At 38.3% G+C, this 21,606-nt stretch overlaps 3 protein-coding genes across 3 annotated transcripts in view; 1 reads left to right on the top strand and 2 right to left on the bottom strand.

The window, feature by feature from the left end:
- Window positions 1–710: 710 nt before the first annotated feature.
- brk1 (BRICK1 subunit of SCAR/WAVE actin nucleating complex) lies at window positions 711–2,035 on the bottom strand. Its single transcript, XM_023410195.2, has 3 exons — window positions 1,876–2,035; window positions 1,313–1,395; window positions 711–1,214 (listed from the first exon to the last, which is right to left on the bottom strand). The coding sequence occupies exons 1-3, from the start codon at window positions 1,991–1,993 to the stop codon at window positions 1,188–1,190; spliced, it is 228 nt and encodes a 75-aa protein (XP_023265963.1). The 5' UTR covers window positions 1,994–2,035; the 3' UTR covers window positions 711–1,187.
- A 463-nt stretch (window positions 2,036–2,498) lies between these two features.
- On the bottom strand, window positions 2,499–4,099 carry gpx1a (glutathione peroxidase 1a). The gene is made up of 2 exons (XM_023410194.2): window positions 3,801–4,099; window positions 2,499–3,168 (listed from the first exon to the last, which is right to left on the bottom strand). The coding sequence occupies exons 1-2, from the start codon at window positions 4,023–4,025 to the stop codon at window positions 2,818–2,820; spliced, it is 576 nt and encodes a 191-aa protein (XP_023265962.1). The 5' UTR covers window positions 4,026–4,099; the 3' UTR covers window positions 2,499–2,817.
- Window positions 4,100–4,710: 611 nt separating this feature from the next.
- tex264b (testis expressed 264, ER-phagy receptor b) overlaps window positions 4,711–21,606 on the top strand; it is a 31,805-nt gene continuing 14,909 nt past the window's right edge. Inside the window, exons 1-2 of the mRNA XM_023410193.2 lie at window positions 4,711–5,160; window positions 10,582–10,803. Coding sequence (XP_023265961.1) covers window positions 4,906–5,160; window positions 10,582–10,803 — 477 coding nt within the window. The 5' untranslated portion in view covers window positions 4,711–4,905. The remainder of the gene's footprint in view (window positions 5,161–10,581; window positions 10,804–21,606) is intronic.

Below are 21,606 nucleotides of genomic sequence, written 5' to 3'. Positions count from 1 at the left end.
TTAAAGTTATGCTGATTTTTACAAAATAAAATTATACGATTATTATAAAAGTTTAACTGTATATTACCCTGACTTGTGCATTAGACTGCCATTCAAGTTCATATGATTGGAATACTTTAATACACTGACTGATCTAGAGGTCTGACTCAGCGGAGTCTTTTAAATAATTTGCAGTCCAAGAAAAATGAAATATAAGGATTTAAGTCTAGTGTCTTTGTAACACAAGTGTCTGCTTATCGTGTCAGTTGTGCAAGATGTTAATATTATTCATACTGTACTAAATACGGTATTACAGTGTAAGATAAAGTGCAAGAACATGTAGACAATGTTAAGTGTGGGTAGACTGTATACTATTCGTGTGATCTTTAATCAATATAAAGTATGCACATAAATGCATTGCTATATATAAACTATTATTCAAAATATTTATTTACATCAACTTTTATTCGAGCATTCAAGCCATTTTTGTGTACCACAACCCTGTAATAATCTGATCTCTCTGATCTCTTGCTTGTATATAATAAGGTACTAAACATGTTACTGTTCACTTATCATTGGTTAACTGTGTGTCTATATCTGTATCTTCCTAAGCTTCTGCTTTGTTGAGTGTATTAAGAGCCACTGAAAACTAGACCCAGTTTCCTTGTGTGTCAACATTTCTTGTCAATTAAGTTAAACCTGACTATGATAAACTACAACATGAAACAAAGTCATTGTTTATCATTTATTACAGTATTTAAATCCGGAAACATCACCAAACAGTTCACTGTACAAGCAGGTCCTTAATAAAGATGACTACACAATTGTTCAACATGGCACACAAGAATGTTCCCCTTTCATAAATCTCTGATGTGGTAATGATACTGTATACAACACAGATGGTCAATAAATTGTGCTGATACCTGATCCATAATTTAGCTCCACAACATTTTTGAAACCAATACTTATGGAGCTCATTTTTATTTTGTCAAATTGATGATGCTTGAATCACTGATGCCCATAACAGAGCCATATCTTCTATACAAATGCATCATGAGATAAAATAACACAAAACTTAGCCATTTAATATAAAAATGGTCCACATGGCCCCAAAAAAGTAGGGTGCAATCCATCACACTTATTCCAAGGATTCAGGGTGGGGGGATGGGCAAGTAGCTCTAGGATTCTATGAATTTCAATGATGAATTCTAGGTCAAGGTCTCTCCTTTTGTCACCTGTAATGAGATACGAATTTATATGAATGGTTATATTACTTTGAAATATACAAATAAAAAAGCAATTGGTTTGTTTAATTACAATGCAGCATACTTACTCTCGCCTCAATGTATTCGATCCTCCTCTCCAACGCTGTCAGCTTCTCATTGAGAGTGGCCAACCGGGATCGACACGACATGTCTGTTGGTAATAAGTTGCATGTAGCAACAGTTATGACATTTTAGTCTATATGGTGCAATTTGTCCATGCCAAAGAACATGAAAACATGTCAGTGGGGATGCAGCTGCTGGTGTTACATGAATGACAGCAGTACAGACTAGCGTTAGCAGTGGCTAAGACACTGGCATTAGCTGTTTCAATACTCGAATGTATTAGTGTTTTGATTACATGTTTTGACATTTGTTATACGGCTAACATAAGTTTACGAGCAAAACAAAAATGTGCGCCAACCATACATCAAACTGTCAAGGTAGTTGTACGAGGAAACAATAAGAAGACCGCAGCTAACGATAGAGCTAATTGCTAACTGGGAGTGGCCACTGAAAACATCAACACCAGTGCTAGCAACAGCAGGATAGCTAGCTCAAGTAGCTAGCCATTTATACAAAACATCCACATTAGTGGTGATCTTATCAGTCAATTTGTTTTTTCAAAGCTTACCGAATGAGTTAAGAAAGTCGGCGATTTTTTTGATACTGCTCGTAATTACTTCTATATACTCGCGATTTGCCCAATCTTGGTGGATCTCTCTTTGCACTGGATCTTCCTGGCCAGCCATGTTGGACGAGTCGCAGTCTGGCGTAGCGTTAAATCAAGGATAGCTCTCTGCGTTCATCCAGGAAGTATGGCGTACATTGAGCAACTGTTCCTGTTTTATCTATAGTTAGCAATCGGTAATAGTTAAGACAAATTACGAACTAGTTTTAAGTAATACATTAAATGTATTACGACTACTAACTACTATTCCATGCAATATAACGTTTAAGTAATGTTACATGTATGACGTTAGTTTGCGTAAATATCCCTTTGAGGTAAACTAAGACAAACAAAATCATCATGGGCAGCCAGCAAAATTAAATGTTTTTAACATAAGAGCTTTAAATTGGTAGTAACTTAGTCAGTCACGTACAGTAGGGTCCAAAAGCAAAGATGTTTGAAGTTTTAGATTTTGTTCACATAAACACACGCAAACACTTTGCATATGTCAAATAAAAGCCAAACAGATTTCCAGATAGACTGTTTTAAGGGATGTATTTGTATGCATTGAACAGAAATCACTGCACTTTCTTTGACATGAAATGTTTAATTCTTCTGTTGTGATATGAGTCATACACAGTGGCTGAGTAAGTCTTTTACATGTTCATCAGAAACTCCCCTCACAAAAAGGTTTTAAGGAATGTCTTCATTCAGTAAACAGGCTGAACAACTATAGTGTACTTCAATATCACAACGCCTACTTAGTAGTGCTCTAGCTAATTTAAACTGTCAAAGTGTAAAACTCGATAAAACCCAAAACAGATGTGTGTCACTGATTACTCTTTTTAGCCAGGCTGTACATAACTGATATTCTTTACAGCCACCCAGGGTGTGTCATAGCACACTTTACTTGACTCTCTTGAGTAGCTCTTGAATATCTGCCTCAATATCTTTGGTGAGGAAACTTCTGCTGTAGCGCTTGTAGGGCTCTCCATCAGGACTAACCAGGAACTTCTCAAAGTTCCAGGAGACATCGTTCCTACACACTGGACTCCAAATGATGCACTTTGGATCAGTTATGAGAGCCATGGTATCATCACTGGGAAATGGCAGCTTTTCCTTCAAATAGACAAACAAGGGGTGTGCATCCTTTCCATTCACATCCACCTTCTCAAGGAGCTGGAACTTTGGTTCAAAACCATTCCCTGGACGGACATACTTCAGAGATCTTAGGATTTCATCATTCTTGCAGTTCTCCTGTTATACAAAAACAAATAAAGACAGAAACATTAAATACATTGTAGAGCAGATGAACACTCTGCCATCAAGATTATTAAAAGCTACTGCAGGTTTTCATTCAAATATATTCAAATATATTTTCATTTAATGTTACTGAATACTTTACTACATTTGAGATGAAAATTTTTCCCTGTCTGACCCTGAAGTTACTGTGTTTTGTTCATTTAGATTTTAAGATGCAAAACCTTTCAAGTTATAAAATGTGAAGCTATAGAGGTTATAGCATATACTACCAAATAGTACTAAATAAAACGTTTAACACTTGCTCCAGCCATAGTAAATACAACAGTAAAATGCGTCTTTACAATCAATACATTAGTGATGATGTAATGTAATGTAATGTAATATGGTTTGCCACTCTGCTGTTTATTAGCTGAATTTCTGTTAATTTTAGTTATAGTGTTCAAATCCAAAATTCTTGAGAGTAGTTACAAAAATATATGACCTTAATAGTGGCCTACTTGGTTTTTGCTCTATAGTCTGACGATTAAGAAGCAAAAATAGTCCTATAGCTTATCTGATCATATTGTAAATATATAAGTAAAATGCTCACAGTATGACAACCATTTCTGGAATTACACATGGCTTACCTGATGACCAAATTGATTGCAGGGTACACCCAGAATAACGAGTCCCTTATCGGAATAACGAGAGTGGAGGTCGTTCATCTGAGTGTAATCCCTGGTTGTTGTTCCTCAAAGAGACGCCACATTCTCAATGAGAACAACTTTCCCCTTCAGTGCAGCGAAGCTGAAGACTTCTCCAGACAGCAGTTTAGCTGTCAGATCATAAAACCTTTTCACATTCGCAGCCATACTCCTGAATTCCGGATGAATTGATCAAAGACGTTAGACTTCAGTGAGTCAGTTAATTTTTATTCAGGCGGTCCGATGTCAACAAGTCCAGCCTTCACTTTACTCACGGGGCGGGACACGAATGTAACACAACCCACAAAACCTTAATACGACCCTACTATTTCAATAGTTCGTTGTATTTATTACTTTTTGTAATATCCGTAAGATTAAGTCACAAAAACTGTTTTCAGAGGTCACTATTGCAATTCTTGAGCACTAACTCACAAAAAGCAATTTCACAATTAGGAAGTAACATTCTTACATATATGCACTGCAAGGTTGTGTGATGAATATTAATTATTAGCCAAATATGGTAAATCAGTGTCTTACGCAAGACGCGTTTCTCATGACTTTACACATTGAAGTGTCTGACCTGTTGTTACGTTCACAGATTTTAACTGTCATTCAGAATAAGTTACAAACATTTGTGTCAATAATGAGAATCAAAATAATGTAGATTACTCGAAATACCAAAGTTGGCACGAACTTATCAAATTACCTATCCGTGTATAACTTTACACTCATATACTACCCAGGAAGTGTTATGGACTGAATTAAAACAATGTGTTTCACATGGACATGCTTTGTTTCTACGAATTTGATTTACTTAGTCCTAGTGAAATTCACCCCGTTGGTCGGCGAAAATGGTACCTTCCAGGAAGTCCTGAGCGGCGTGTAATCTTCAGTGCTTTATCGTTTAGTGAAATAAATCTACACTCAGTTCGACTACACAGCCAGTGCTGGCTGAAAACAACATAACAGTCTTTTAAAAATGTTAAACTGCGTTGTGTGTTCAGAAGCAGCTGAATAACGGTACCAGCTCCGCCTGTTAGCAGCTATCATGCCAGACTGGGTCAGTCTGTGTGCGCTCATCAGTCTGTTGTTAAGTCTTTTAACAGTAGCAGCTTACATCTTGTACTCGGGACTCCTCTCAGACATTATCGTGCTAACCGGCTCTCCTCCCATGAAGAAGATTACTTTCGCCTACAAATTTAAAGAGGGACCGTACAAAAACTGTGGACAACTTTTTAAGGAGTCTCTGAGTATTGGACCAAAGCTTTCATGCATCGGAGTGTATTATGATGACCCTAAAAAGGTAACATCCATTACACAGCACTCTTTATAGAACAGCAGTTTATTTTTGCCATGTTTTCCCGCACTTTTCTCAATTATTTAACTTAAAAATCAGACAGACTTTTTTAAACATAAACCAGTAGGTCGCTAGATGGCGACAATGCCATTCTCATAAAACAAATCGAAATATGGATCCCAATTCACAGCAGGTAGTCAGAACTTGATCAGTTTAGTTCATGAGTACTTTACATCCTGTCTTTTTTCTGTTTTACACGGTCTTTATACTTTTGGCACTGGCAGATGTTTGTGTTTTCCCCTAAGCATTATCACAACACATCTGGACAGGGTGTTTTGTGGATTCAGATATCATAAAAAATGATCTAAGTGCACTTGTTTATTTTGGTCCTGAGATGTAGTTCCAAACCAGTTAATAAATTCAGGTATATTGGACTTTTTCATGAATAAAAAGATATATTTCAAGAAATATGAACCATGTTGAATCAAGGCAGTAAAGTATGGTTACCCACTAATAGCACTCATCACAATAAATCAACAAATTGTTAAAAAAGTAGTATAAATTTGAATTCCATGACAGTGATCTTAATTTAGCAGTACATTATTGAAATGATCCCAATTTGATTTCACAGTTTGAAATTAGACTCTGAATTCTGTTCTTAAACCACCAAGTTTTTGTATGGTAATTAATTTTGCCTCAGAGAGTCTCAGTCAGATTTGTGGTTTGTATGTGTGTTTAGTTATGGTGTATTTTGAATCATTGATCAATGAATCAAGCTTTCCAGGCTGGTAATGTTGGATTTACCCTCTGACACTAAGCTGATCAGTCTTTTTAGCTCAGGGTTTTTACAGCAGTATCCTGGTCTGTGAAACTCTGAATTACCTTGGGATTGTTGTTGCTCTTAGGAGCGGAGCAATAAGTGTCACTGGGAAAAATGCCAGAATGAAATGAAATGAGGAATGCTGATTATGAGATAAAAATCAACTCCAGTAGTGAAAGTTATGATGAAACATATGTTATCATGTTGTTGGAGATCCATAAAGATCAACAGTCAGAATGTGGAAGCTTCCAGCACCTCTTTGAATTTAACTACGTCTTTTGTGGTCTCCTTTACTGCCACACCAATGTTGCTAAAAACACAATTAGTTAGTTGGATATATCCGTGAGATGTTTTCCCACACTACTGATTGTACCCTGTTTGAACTCATCCATCCCCAAACCTTAGTGTCTATGAGCAGCAGGAAATAATATCTGCCGGATCTGTTTTCCTGATACCTAATCCTACTCACTCAGTGGGGTTTCCAAAATCATGTGGTGTTGGTTCTCACATTTTAAAGTGAGTCTAGCGCGAGTCCTTTTTTCAATAGGCTCTGGATAAACAGACCAAGAAGGAATGGAATGAGGAGTAGCACCTTGAAATGATTAAGCAGTTTGGAGGTTCAGGTAACTAGAGGGGAAAACAGAGGCCTGACAGGTGTGGTCTTAAGAAACATGCATCTGCTATAGCATAAGCTGATAGTGACTGTTGAACACTGTATGTATCCTGCTGTCATAGCAAACTGATTACCTCAAGCTACATGGAACGTAAACACTTTCATACACTGCACAATGTAGAGTTTGGGCATATATAAAATTAGATACCATGTAATTATTGTAATATCATGGCAATAATGTAAGATAAAACTTTACTGAGTCTGAAGAAAATTTTTGTGTCAAATATTCTCACTATACTAAGTAATTGACTAAGTATGGAGGAATTAAAAAGATATTAATTGAGCACTCAATTAATCCATCAAAAGAAAATCAATATACAACAATGTTGATATTTCATTAATCTATGCTTTTCTCTGTTTTATTTCATTGTAGACTGAATATTCTTCAGTTTTGGATTGTTGATTGGGAGACACGTTTTCTGAATATGTGATTGGGAACGTGTGTTAGACCTTTTTTACAATTTATAGTCATTTTATAGACTAAACGAATAATCAAATCAAATCAGTAGCATAATCGATCAATATCTGCAGTGCATGTCTACAGTATGTAAAATACAGTTTTGAACAGTAGCTTTTAATGGAGGAGTAAATGATCAGTCAGCATCTTGGTTGGGTATTATTAATGATTCTTTCTTCCCATGTTATATACCCTTATATTATTATGTTGCATATGGAACTCCCAATAGTCAGAATTTATCAGTATTGAGGCATTGAGTCACCTATACTGTGATAATACCTCTGTCTCCGAAGAACTGGCTTTCAATAGTATTGACTTAAGTGGCACTGCTTGAACCTGCCATAGCCTTATGGAGTGTAACCAGAGTTCAGCGACAGACTCGTCCCAGCTCCACATTAGAATCCTTTTGTTATGCTCATCCTCTTTTTCCCAAGCCGGCAATTAGTCTAACTGTGGGTCCTAGTTCCTCTGCACAGTCACAGCCAAGTCCTGATCTAAGTTAAAATAATTGGCGTAATGATCTCAGCTCATTAGCGTCCGAGCCTCAGGATGCCATTCAGTCCCCGCATCAGGAGCCCCAGAGTGCTCTCAGATAGGAGGACTGGTATTTTGTGGATAAATTGTGGGACACTGTCCATTGATATTTGCAGTGAGAAGGATTTTCAGAAGTGCAGCTGACAGAGGATAAGTGTCAGCATGGCTAGACTCATCCTCTGTTCTTGGTTTTCTCACTTTTACCTCCTTTAATCACTTCCTCTGGAGAAACAAAAGACCTCAACAAGGGCTCGAGTTGGTCCTGAGATGGTTGCCATGGATACATGGCAGGAGCAGCTCTGTCTGTTCCTTCAAACGGCCAACACAAATTTCTGAGCTCCACTCACTAAGCCCTCCACCAGCCTCTTCACAGTTTCAAAGCCAGGGGGGGGTTTCTGACCTGGTGTGCCCACTTCACCTCTACCATGCAGCTCTCTTCTTCTCCGCTGGCCCTCTGCGTCCAACATACGTCAGAGGGAGGTAAGGTGGGTAGATCATGTGGTTTTCTGTCAAACTTGATATTCGAAGTAAGCGATCGGGGTCAGGGTTTGTGGCCCTGGAGACAAGGATTGTCTAAATAAAAACCCAGATGACAAGTCGAATTGTGTTGAAATGACAAATGTGTCTGATTGTCTTCAGGGACCCATGTTTGGGTCACGATATGATGAAAGCAGAGGGCATAGCAGCTGGGGGAGGTACCAGTCAGTAAATACGATCACTCTGAATCTTACACAGTGAATGATGAAAAAGTTGAAAAATTCACTAATACTTGTCCTTTCAGAAAGTCGTAGAAAAACATTTAAAATGCGAGCCTTGCTGAATCTGTTTGTGGCTATAAAATACTTCATATGCTGCTGAAGGTAGTTTGCCTTTCTTGATGCTTTACCAAAGCTAGTTCAGATGATTTGCTACAAAGACAAGAAGAAGGGATTCCTCTAGTTAAATTTCTGAACTTTTTTGCTTCAGATGAGCTGTCAGCGTATTGAATAAAACATAAAAAAGATAGCACACTTGTGTATTGATGAGTGCAAAGAGGCAGAACAAAAATTGTGGACAGAGGCTCGTGCTTTTGGTGCTTCCTCTTTGTTCTGGACTCCCTGCTTGCAGTCCTGTGATGATTAATAAATCCACTTGGCTCAGACTTCCCACTGTGAGCCCCAAAAACATCCAAAGTGTTGAAAATGTCCTCATGTGTAAAGTTTCCCGAATTTACTTGTGGTACTTAAAATAAGATCAGTCAAGCCCATTAACTAGATATCTTGAGTCCTCACTCTTCTTTTGACTCTAGTGACAAACACCATTATTGATTTGGAGTGGTGAGTAGATGTTTATTTCGGGGATAGAGGACATTTGATGATGGGAGATCATCTCTCTTTCTCTGAGACCTTACTGAATCTTCCCTTAATAATTTCCACTGAGCACCTAAAGTATTTTGGTACCATGCTAACTAGAGACTAGTTGCAACTCTCATCATCTAAATAACCTGTGCATAAATAGCAGATTTTTCACTTTTTTGTTTGTTTCAACAGTGGCAACATACGGGAGGGAGAAAATTATGTACTTGTTGTCTCATTTTGTCCAACCAACAGTCCAAAAAAAGGATATTGAGTTTACAGTGATAGAAACAAAGGAAAAATTGCAAATCCTCACATTGGAGAAGCCGCTGCCAGGTAATTGTTGGCATTCATTGCTTACGAAATGGCTCAAACTATTTATCAGTGAACAAATGAGTTGCTGATTAATCTTCTGTCGATCAATGAGTTGAGTATTAGAGTTACTGTTATCGCTCTACCCTGAGGATGAATCTGTGAAATGGTCAAGTAAAGATAGTGATTGCTCTGTAAAATCTGATTTAAAAACCGATTCTGATAATCAGTGATTCAAATTCAGCAGTGTACCAGCCCACATGAAAGTAGACTGGTGCACTATATTCATAATAATACTCAGAATAGGATCATCTGTTGTTCTTCTGCTGAGACCAAACAAAGCTTAGGTCATACATTTATGCAGATATAACACTTCTTGCAGTGTGTGTGTGTGTGTGTGTGTGTGTGTTGGAAAAAAAATTGCTTAGTCTGCAGAGCTCAGTGAGCACCACACTTGTACCCATCACTGGCTTTGCTTGTTGAGGAACAGAGGAGAAAATGGGCATTCTTAGACACACTGGCTGTGCTTGAAGCGTAGCATTGATAGGTTTATGAACAAATTGGACCGGTCCAGCTTATTTATTCCATGAGCCTTCAGTGGTGCTCAGCTCAGCACAGTAGGGAGAAAGTCTTGGATGTCCCAGGAGTATTCATTTGTAAAAAGTGTCTCCCTTTTCTTATTTTTTAATGGGCACCAGGGCGCTCAGAATGGAAGAAGGGGCAATAATTGCTGCACTGCCAAATGCTCCAATTAGAGCTCCTATTAATGAGCATATCTTCTCTTTAACTTTGGAACATAGCTGACATCACAGAAGATATTATTTTTTTTCCTCCTAACGTCTCATTGTTTTATTTTAATGTGTGCTATCCACTGATTATGAAATATACCCACACCCTTATGTTTATGGCTCATCAGTCCTTAGAGACCGGTATTTGGAAATGTTGATGGCAGACAGCATTTCAGACAGTTTTCCCTTGTTTTTCAGAGTGATTGAGTGATTTATTGAGTAAAGATGATTTTGTACAATCAGTTCCTGCACTGGAACGCAATCAAACATTAAGGATTTTTTGGATAATGGACAGATAATATTTTTTGCTTGAGAGCATTAATCTGTCAGTAGTGATGCTGTCTTATTAGAGGCCCTGTAATCACGGTAATGAATAAAAGAGGAAAAGGTATGTGTGGGTATCTCTTCTATTCGATCAGTGTATCTAAACTATCAGTCTATCTTGTTCATATATCCCCTTTTATCTTTCATTATTTAACAGTTCTTTTCATCCTAACTTTTGCTCCTAGGTGCCTGGACCACAGTGTCGCTATGCTATCGGCAGTATTCTGAGCGAAGGCGAAAACAAGGCCGATGAGGAGCTTCTAAAGCGCTATGAGACATCTGGCTTTAATGTCTTCTCCTTTCCCGAAGTCACACACGTGGTCACTACCTCATTCCCCCACAGGACGTTTTTCTCTATTCTCCTGAGTGTGAGGAGAGTCTACCCACGGCTGGAGCTCTACATCAAGGTATTATGCTTTTAGATTATTTTCTGCAGAACCTCTCTCAGTCACTTGACTTATTTCCATATCACAGTCAATACATACAATTTGTGAAATGTAAAGTTCTTTTAAGACTAATGATAACCCAAAAAAATCAATATATATAACTAATTTACTGTATATACAGTGTATACATATCATAGATTTGGCAGTGGATTAGAGACAATGTACATACATGTGCACACTACAAGGAACTATAGTCCTTGTATGGACAGATGTTTGTGCAAGCCCAGGTGTGTGAAAAGTGACTTAATCCCTGTGTAAACTAAATGTAAGGGTAAAGGAAAACGGCATTAATCACTGTGCATCACAGTGAAGCAGACATTATATTCACACAGCTAGCATCTTAAGCCCATCACATACATGTCCCATGGGCCCTCAGCGTTCCCACACAGTGTCTTGGCTGCGCACTGAGTCAGCACACAAAGCACCATTAAATCGCTTTCTGTGGGCTTCCACTTTTTCTATTTGGACTCCGGTACTGACCATTTGCAAAATATTTTATATTTTTCAAACATTATTTCTGAATGATATTCCATCTTGGAAATAGATCAGGTGGAATAAATAACTATTATGAGCCACCGCCTGTATGCTTATTTTAGTGTTTGGAAAACTGGAAAGGAAATGTGCGAGTGTGTGTTTGTGTGTGTGTGTGTGATAGAATGAATCATTGCTGAGTCTGAGGTGGGACTACGTCAAACACTTGCAAGTAAATTATCAATATCTAACCTTGTGATCGTCACATGCACGTCTGAGTCATACTGTGCGTTTTCAGGCTTCACAGAGTTAAGATATGATTTGCGAAAAGCAGAACATGTCAAATCTTTTCTTTACGCCAGCCTTTGCGGCATCCCCTGGAGGGTAGGTAGGTGTGTGTTGGGTCCGAACAGCAGGAAGAGATTGATGGTTGGAGAGGAGATGGAGACATGGAGTGAACTTGAAGACAAAGGAGAAAAGAGGAGGAGAACATTTTGAGCTTCTTTTAGCACTTTATGATGAATGATCTCACTGAGTGCTGCTCGAGGGATGCTGGGAAAGTGAGTCATTGTGATGGGCAGAGAGTTTTGAAGATATGGTTTAATTATGGAGTGTGCTAAAACAGGTGGCAACACCACAGGTTGTCTCAATCACTCTGCTTCTGCTGGAGAAATGTGTTTGTGTGTCCTGTCTGGCCGGCTCTACCATCTGCTTGGATGCTGTTAAACCTGGCTCCGCTCCAGTGGCACTTAGCCTGTTTGAAAGGTCAGCTCACACAGCCATCAAACTGGGCATCAGTCTCCTTCACCAACAATATTAAATCTTCCTTTGATCTTTGTTTCTACACTTGCTACTTATGATTTACTATCCCGTTTTGAAGTCTCAACACTTGTGGCTATAGTTGGGGTTGTGATTGTTGCATGAGAAACAATATTGCATTACATATTGAATTACAGAATTAATAAACCATCTATTACGCATGTAATATAAGTACAGATACTTGTTGAATCAGACAAAAGAATAATAGCTACTACAGTTTGATGGTCTCGACTTTTGATACATACATTTGAATTTTAAAGTATATAAGATTTTCTCATCGACTCAGTTGCCAGTTTATTAGGTACACATTACTATGCAGTCTAGTGTGGTAATAGCTCTGAAATAAAGCCTTTAATGAAAATCTTGATGTTCATGATTTGGTTAAACTGTTTCAGACAGATGTTGATTCAACTTTATGGTTATTTGAGAGGCTGTAGTTTCTAATATTCAGAAACTACAACCCCCCCACCGATAGAGTTGGGGTGGACAAAATATTGGAAATACCTCCCATAACAATGTGATACAATTCAACAGCATGACAGACAGTCTAACCAATAGTGCTTAGTTATAATGTCTTGTGTGGGTTGCTTTCTATCCTCATCCATTATTTCCCCTCCAGCTATTATTGATATGCAACTACAGGAAAGAAAATCCTACACACAAACTATTGTGTTCATATTGACGTGTTCTGGAGGAAGACAGGCTTAAAAGGCAAGACAGACAGAATTCAAGTTCTCTGTCTGTGCGTCTGTAATAAACTGCAAAAACTCAACCTGATCTCCACAAAATTAAGTGGATAGAAAGAAATTGGTTGGAGTTTTGATCTGGGGTTTACAACACACAACACAATTTAGCTACAGTCATGAAATCCACAGAGGGAAGTTTGATTCCAAACTGTTTGGTAATATAAAAAAAAATGCATTTGATTTAAAATCCAAGTCGCACGGATTATATCTTTGGATGTAGCTTGAAGGTTGGACAGTGCAAGTGCAGTTTGCAGCATTTTCTCTTCTGACTCTTCGGTACATTTATAAAGTCCAGTGGTATTGCACTGCGGTATTTTGTTATTAAAAGAGGAGCCATCTAGTTATTTAAATACAGCTGTGTGTTGTCAAGTATTATCAGTTTAACAGGGATGTTGTTGTCTCCCTGTGGTCTCAAACCACACTGTACAACACTTGAGTTTGTTGAAATTCAGTTCTTGCTTCTTGCAACATCCAATGCCTCGTTACCTCCTGGTGATTGATTCTGTGGCATCCCAGAATTCACCCAGAATGGTAAATTCACCTGGTGTGCTCTGAGAAGCAGCATTGCTTTATAAGGCAGAGAATCGAATCCTAATAATATAACTGGATACATTTACACAGGAACTGTCAAAGAGTGACAACGAAAATATACTGTCAAGCAAATGTCAGCCATCAAACTGACTAAACCAACTCTCCATTTTGAAATTGTTAGAGCATATAAAACACCCACATTTATTATGTGAAACACAGGCAGTTGTCCACATTTCATGCTCCCTTATATCTTTTGTAACCAGCACACACTGAAAACAGACCAACACATCTTTGATTAAAAAGAAAATGCAAAATTCTTGCTCTTTCTGAAGATGGTTTACATGTACAGCTGAAAACAATTGGAATGTCATATCACATTGAGTCTTTGAAACCCTTAAAGCAGTTCGGGTTTCAGTGGAGTGTGAAGTGTTTCTGAAACTGCTGAAGTGTTTGAGATGGAAGCAGCTGAAGAGTCATTTAAAACAAAATGCTGACAGGGGTTGAAGCACCAGTTGCAGAGAAGGACCTTAAAGGATTTTAACCACAAATCTATGTGAAAGCTAATGCATTGAAATCAAATGATGAAACACAACAGCATTTGACTTCATTATGAATAGTTTATTAGTATATATGTAATTCAACAACAATATTCAAAGTGAAATGTGGCTCACATTTAACAGAAGCAGCCTAACAGCACAGCCGGTTCTCGATGGCTTTCTTTTTGTGAATAAAGCATGCTGTTGATGGCTGACACTTGAAATATCCCAAGTGGTGAGACCTTTTCAAACAAGCTCATCAGCATTTAGCATGCCTGGCTTGTCATGGCACAATGATTTCTGTCTGTCAGACACTTTGAGTCGCTGCCCCATGGCCGGGCTTGATATTTGCCTAGTCAGACCATCGATCGGCCCCAGTGTTTTTCTTCTGTGCCTTGGCTTTTTAGTGCTGGGCTACATCACAGACACCTTGGCATCTTGAGATTTGATTCGAGCACGGTGGCCAGGCCTTCAGACTGGTTAGGGGACTGGGGTAGGAGGATAATATTGCTGACATTCACCGAGATCTAAAGGTTTGTGAAAGGCAGACGATGGAACATTTGTTTGCTTGAGGGCACCGAAATTTCTTGCCAGCGCAGAGGTTCTGCGCTGAATATAAAGCAAGTTTTCCTTTGTTCCTGGGAAATGGCCTTTTTTTTTTTTTAGCAACTGACACGCACGGGTAGAGCGATCATGAAGTTTTCCTCAGCACAGTGGAAAACGAAGCTTCATTTTTGGGACAGAAGGTGCTGCCTCTCCCAATTCTGTTAGTGTCGTCTGCATAGGCGAGAGTGATGCAAAACAGAGCACAGATGCTAGTCCGCAGGGCCTGTTAAAAACGCAGACACTTAACTAACTGTGATGTACAATCAGAAAGGTCAGAAAAGGTCATGGGGTTTATAAGCTGGACAAAGTCATGGAGGCAGTGTCATATGCTGGAAGACTTAGAAGGGAAGCTTGGTTTAATTATAACTGTTAGGTTTCATATAGGGGCGAAACTGAGATTAAATTCAAAACCTCTTAGGGTACAGATTCATGCAAAACTTTTTGAGTTGCATTCCAATATTCAGAAGTTGTATGTAATTCTTTCTTCTGTTTCAGTTGTTACTCATGACACTAATGAGCCACAGAGATCAGGCCATGCTGTCAGTATGATTTATTAGAAAACTGTCTGTTTTTTTTTAAGTCTCACATTTCTTCTATTTACAAATTTACTATGTTTATCAGCTGCTCTCTGACAGGAACTCTTAAAGTGTCCGGCCTGTGTATGTCTTCCTTATTGACTGTCAAACACTGTTGTGTTGCACACTTTGTGCTTTTATTTGAACCAATAAAAGCCCAACCTTTCCAATAACCTGCACATGCACAATGGTTTGCATTAAAATGCAGGCTGCTTCAAATACAGAATCCATATCTAAACGTTAAAATAAGCCATACATTAAGATAATGACTACAATCATACAATTCACAGATCTATATAATTATGAACATTATGCAGCTCTCCTTGTAAATTCTGCTCGCTCTAAAAAAACACTTAGTTGCTATATAAAAATGAGTTATAGAATATTGAATGGAATGTGAAGACATCACACTTAGTGGTAGAATTTACTCAATTTATACATTTTTTGTTGAGGGTCAGGGGTTAGTCTGTATTCAGGTTGAAGTGCCCACCAGGATATGAACACACACACACACACACACACACACACACACACACACACACACACACACACACACACACACACACTTGCACATGGCTATAGTGAAAATCGTATTACTGCTACTTCAGTAAAGCTTAGGAGGCTTTGTTCAGTATAATGAACAATGTATGAAGTGTTCTTTAGAATTACTGGTGCTTGCGGAGAGGGACTGGTGCTTAAAGTGTTTAAACTGGGAACAATGCAGAGCATAGAAACATGGGAGGGACAGTGGCAGTGCTTTAACAAATACAGAGACATAAGAAGGCAATATTTTATCATTTACAATTGTAGTGCTTGTGGACAGGTCAGAGGAAAATGAATGGTGGCAGATGAAGGTTGACAAACTCTTAACTAACACACCACAATTCAACAGTATGAAAAACCCACAGAGGTGTGCAGTGTTCCATGTGTTTTTAAACATTTGAATCAGACTCTGAAGCAGTGATTTATGATGTAATGAATCAAGCCTCAATATTAAAATTAACTCAAAATTGTAAAAAAAAAAACAAAAAAAAACAAAAACAATTGACACACACACGAGACAAAATAAGAAAGACATCCTGTCGCTTTTAACTTTCTTTCTGAGTGATCATCTTACAAGTAAATATAGCCAAAATCACAGGATAGTCTTTGTGTTGATTTTAGGTGTTTTGTAGGTGATTTTCACAGTGCAGAGAAGCAGCTTTGAAATGGCTTGGAAGTTAACATGTAGTCTTAAGGGACCATGTTTCAGTGACTTTTACTTATTATACTTTGTTACTTACTGTTGTCTGACTACAGAAACAGAAAAACATATAAACGAGAACAGCCTTATTGGGAATTTTAGCTGCATTCAAATACTGCATATGCGAGCACAGACAGTGCTTGTTCAAAGGGCTGAAGGCTGAATGCAAATACAATGCGGTGATGTCAGTTGTTTACAGCGGTTCCACAACAGTTTTCAACTACGTTCTCAATTCTTCACAAGTCTTGTTTCTAATTCTTTCCTGATGTCTTATAATCACAAACAATGAGCAACGTTTGGAGTAAAAATTATGCAAACCAAATAAGACAAGTGGGGTCTTAAAAATGAAATCAAATGCTTAATTACTCTTTATGCAATGCATTTTTTGGTATTTATGCTCAGCTGAAGACATCATAACTTCTATTAGCAGTAATTTCTTCTGATGATGAGAAGATGCAGTTCGATGTAATGCAATTTAATCAAATCAGTTTCTCTTGTGTGTGATTTAATTTTTAACCAGTTAATTATATTAATGTACAAAATCACTTTGCCTCTCATCAAGGATGTTGCATCATGACCCTGCGAGCTAAGTCTCCCCGCAGACAGCTCTGTGGAGTTTGTCTGTCAAATGTTCAAACATGACTTTCATCCTCCAGCAGCTGGGAATCTACTGTTGGTGTTAAATGTCACTTCTACATATGATTGATCTGATTCAAACTTTATTCTCTGTTGCACTGTCCCTCTGAATCAAGATCAGGCAATAGGGTGTGATTACTATTTAAGAAGGATAGTTATTTTTAGATATGGGACAAACTGTTTTGTGCCAGTGGCCATCTTATCAATCACTTAGGATGTGAACACCGAGCAAATGCTCACAAGATGTGCGTTGTCTGCTTTGATGTTATTAGTCAGTGATTGTGTATTGTTGTATTTGCGCCCTGGCTGGTGCTTCTTTACAATGTTGATATAGTGAAAATATATCAAAGAAAGAGCTACAGTATGATGACTTAGTGAAAATCCTGCACATGTTGTGCTGTCTTATTATTATTATTATTATAACCTAAATCCCTCAGGAAAAGAACAAGTAAAATGTATATTTTTAGAAATATATGGAAAACTGGGTGTAATAAAAAAATAGAAATGTAGTTCTTGCAATCACAAACAACCTGGAAATACTTTGAGATCAGCCTGTAGTGTTGAAACTGCTGCTGACATATTTGTGATTGGTTGATTTACCAAGCAAAGTCCAAAAGTCCTTCACAAATTGTAGAAGTTGTTGTTCTATTATCACTATACATGTTTCATTTCTAAAGCTCTTTGTGAACACCTGGTCAGTTTGTTTATCTGTGATGTGTGTTCTGCAATGCAGAAGAAGAGAACACACACGCTCATCCCCTTGTGTCAGCTAAAATATTCCTACAATTTGGTCATGTCTTTTGCTGAGATAGACATGCAAATTAAATGAATTTGCTCCAATCTCCTCTTGAGGGATTTTCTGAAAAGCAATCCAACATGCAATTCTGAACCATTCAAGTATGAGTGCGACCACAGGATGGGGGCACCTAACCAAGGTGCAGAGGTTTGAGACCTCAGAGAGCGAAGTTAAGTAACTGGGAGAGATAAAAAAAAAAAAAAAAAAGAGAAGCTTAGGACTTAACTGCTTTATTCAGCTCAGTGACTTTCAAACAGTCCTTGTTCATTTGTCAAGGCTGAATAAGTCTGTGTAAAGAGTGTTGTTGCTTGAGTGACACCTGGATTGTTCGTACCGGCAACGACTACTGTCATTCACTATGCCCTCGGTCCCATTCAACCACTTCTTTCTCCTCAGGGATTTGAAATGAAATGTAGATTATAAAGGGCTGTAGAGATACTATGCTCCATCATCCCCTCCTCTGTCTGAAGGAGCAGGATCCTGAGAAGTGTCTGGAAGGACTGGTTCAACTATTGAGGAAGCATTGTTACTGCTGTTTTGACATTCAAAATAACCACACTGACGAAGCGAAACAGTAAAGAGATGAAACGCATCGGGTATGCTTAGAGAAGTAAAAGGAAGAGAAATGATGGGTAAGTAAGTTGGTAGGGAGAGGAGGGTCGGATGCCTCGGATGGAGTGGTATCCTCCATAATCTTACAGATTACTGTCATTAACACACTCGCTGTACAGGAAGCTGTCAAGTATCACTGTCCCCTCAATTACATGTTCGGTGTTGCTGCTGAGTGCTATAGAGTCGCCTCTTTCTTCACACACGTTTAACAGAGGAACCTGTAAGAGAACAGATGATATGCCACTTTCATTCCAAAGGTCACTTTTTCAGTTCTTCTGACTTCTAAAACTTTTTGATGGAGGATTCCTTCAGTCTTATTAGTGTGGAAAGTGTGGAATCAAAAAAACATCGACCATTGGTTTTGATCCCTTTTTTTTTTTTTGGCTATCCATTGTGAGTCCAGTGCTATGAGACAGCAATTTTAATCAGCTGGTGTAGACCTACTCTTTTCATACCTGAAGTTAAAGTTTTACGCCTCAATCCAATCTTTAAATTTCTGTTATTCCCTCTGTTAAAAAAACCTGTGATGTCCTGTGGTAGTAAGATAGAAGGCTTCCTCCTATGGTCGTCTTATCTGTAACGGAGACAGTCTCTGTGCCCTGCAGCCACTGGAAGCTTGCTGTCATTATCGACCATCAGGTGAATATTACCTTTGAAGTCATTTTAACTTACTGCAGCCCAAGTTGGTATAGTGTTCCTGCAGCATTTAGCACCAAAATATGTCTTGGTTCAAAATTTTGAAAAGCTCGAGGGAATACCAACTGATGGATGTAATTTTTCTCTTCTGTTTGCTTCCTCTGCTCTAAATATCATGCAAGAAAAATCTGCTTCATATTCATATTCACTGAATTTATGTGGACAGCAATCTGAACTCAGACATGCCTCAGCAAATATGACCAGAATGACCCTGAAATGACAACTGGAGTGAAAAAAAAAAAAGTAAATTTCTATCCTCATGTATTTCTATTAACATTTCTTCCACAGAATCACTGAATGTCCTGCATATAGAGGATATGCAGTATGGTTAGCTTCACAAGCACACAGTGTCCTCTTCATTAAAGCCTCAAGACATTTGAACTTATATTTAGTAAATGTATATTTCAAATAGATACTGTTCATTTGTGAAATCCACCCATCTTTTGAGATCACATTGGAATAAGAAAGAAAAGCCTTGAACTTTCTGATCACCTTTGAGAGACGGCACGGTGCAGTTACCCTAAAGGGATAACACTTATGCATTTAATTCTGGTAGCCTTCTAAATCTGTCACAGTCTACTTGTCTCTGACTACTTTTGTTGTCTCGTAGATCTCCAGAGACCAGGCCTTTTCTGCCTCTCTAAGTAAAACAAAGTTGCTCAACCTCCAGCAGCAATACACATTAAATGACTGGTAGAATAGTTTTAGTTTTATTTTCTTTGTAACACTTTCCAAATGCAAAAGCCATATAGTATACTGTGCATGACATAATACTGATTGATGAAATTATTTTTTTCTCACAAATGTGGCCTTGACAAGATTAGATTCTCGTAGAAACAACTATATACTGCACAATATCACCACAACAACAATATCAGATGCCAGACCCTCTAGTGGTGTGGGCACATGCATGAATACAGCCTGGATTGATACTAACATGAACGTGTAGGCAGTGTAGCCTCCAGACTCTCTGAGATGGCTGCCGATGAGTTCTCGTAATTGGGGAAGAAGTTCAGTTCTTAAACTTGTAATTCACCTTTGGTTTAGGACAGCAGTTCCCATATGATTATCCTAATTGTTATAATTAACTCTTAATTGTTTCATGTCATTTTGTTTTTTGTGTTCTGCAATTTATGCAGTTTATGCAGGGGATTAATTGTGTCACCGGCGTGTTTTGTGTATTTGTGTCATGTTTTGTTACACTGACAGTTCAATGGAAATGGCTTGAGTGGTGGGTTTAGTGTCGCAATTTTTGTTGCTCACCAGGAAATGGTAAATTGTACTTTATATATCTAGAAAACAGCCCTGTTTGCAGATTATCTGAGTGCGGTACAATGGTTGGGAGCACTTATCTGCCACTTTCTTCCTTCAGCTGTCCTCTTCACTCCCTCCCTCTGTGAGGAGGAAGTCTTCACTTTTCTCCATCAATTTTTCACTGTCTCATTAGACTGACACTTTCTAAGGTACAATAGGTGAAACGGCCCCTGAGAGACGGAGTCAATCTGAACTTTGCTTTTTTTTAGACACAGTCAAATACTGGAAAATGTTAATAGTTTCTTCAGTATCTCTGTAACATATTATTCTCACCACATGCACAGACTCTGTAGCAGATAACTCGTAGAAATAAACCCCACCTGAGAACAAATCAGGACTATTGTTAATTAGGAGTATTGCTAAAAATAAGGGTTTTGGTAAATTCTTGCTTCATATTTGACACAAAAACACTGAAAATTTATTTGAATATTAATTGATAAGTTTGACATTATCTCAACTAAAATTCCAATGTAGCTACTTTTACTTACTCTTCATTGCATTTTACATGACATCACTGTGTCCAGCCTGGTTAACATGGCAGCTGAAGTGTTATCACCATTATCTGGAAAAGGGCAAGGTTCTGTGGAAACGTACAGTCGATGGTGGAAACGCAGGCATGTTTAATGTTGTTTCCTGTTTGACAGACTGCTGGTCTGCTGCAGTGGAGAGGTGATACTTATCTGCACTCTGGCAGCTTTGCTTCTCTCTGTTTCATACCACTGTAACTTGTACATCTTTGGTGTTAGACTGTTGGTTGAAAAAAACAAGCAAGTTGGAGGCATCATCTTTGCCTCTGAGAGACAATGTTGGCCGATACTGGCTCTAACTTTTCATCTGGCATCATCATCGGCTCAAAAATTTAATTTGACCTATACTTTTGTTCATAACCAAATGCGTGCAAGTACGAGGCGTCATTCCCACCAGCCTCAGCTGTGCATTGTGGTTAGGACAGTTAAATTTAATTTAGTATGTAATTAGCTAATTAAAGCATGCTAGCTATGGTGGTGAATTATAATCATTGTTAATGTCATTGTGAACATTTTAGCGTGCTGATTTAAACATTTAGCTCAAAGCACCACTGTGCCTTAGTACAGAACCACTAGCATGGTTGTAGACACTTACACCCTCTTCATGTCCTGGCATTAACATCCAATCACAAATGATCAGCTCTCAGTTCAAGTGT

Source organism: Seriola lalandi, unplaced genomic scaffold, assembly GCF_002814215.2.
Source record: "Seriola lalandi dorsalis isolate HSWRI2012SDOR001 ecotype SW California unplaced genomic scaffold, Sedor1 jcf7180002054416, whole genome shotgun sequence".
Lineage (NCBI taxonomy): Eukaryota > Metazoa > Chordata > Actinopteri > Carangiformes > Carangidae > Seriola > Seriola lalandi.
The sequence above is the reverse complement of the archived record's forward strand: the minus strand, read 5'-3'. Positions and strand labels throughout refer to the sequence as shown.

Bases quoted from the DNA above. Each gene is read 5' to 3' on its own strand.
- brk1 (XM_023410195.2), bottom strand. From the start codon at position 1,993: ATGGCTGGCCAGGAAGATCCAGTGCAAAGAGAGATCCACCAAGATTGG. The intron at 1,396-1,875 runs GTAAGCTTTGAA...TATTACCAACAG, and splicing joins CGACTTTCTTAACTCATTCG to ACATGTCGTGTCGATCCCGG. The intron at 1,215-1,312 runs GTAAGTATGCTG...ATCTCATTACAG, and splicing joins TCGAATACATTGAGGCGAGA to GTGACAAAAGGAGAGACCTT.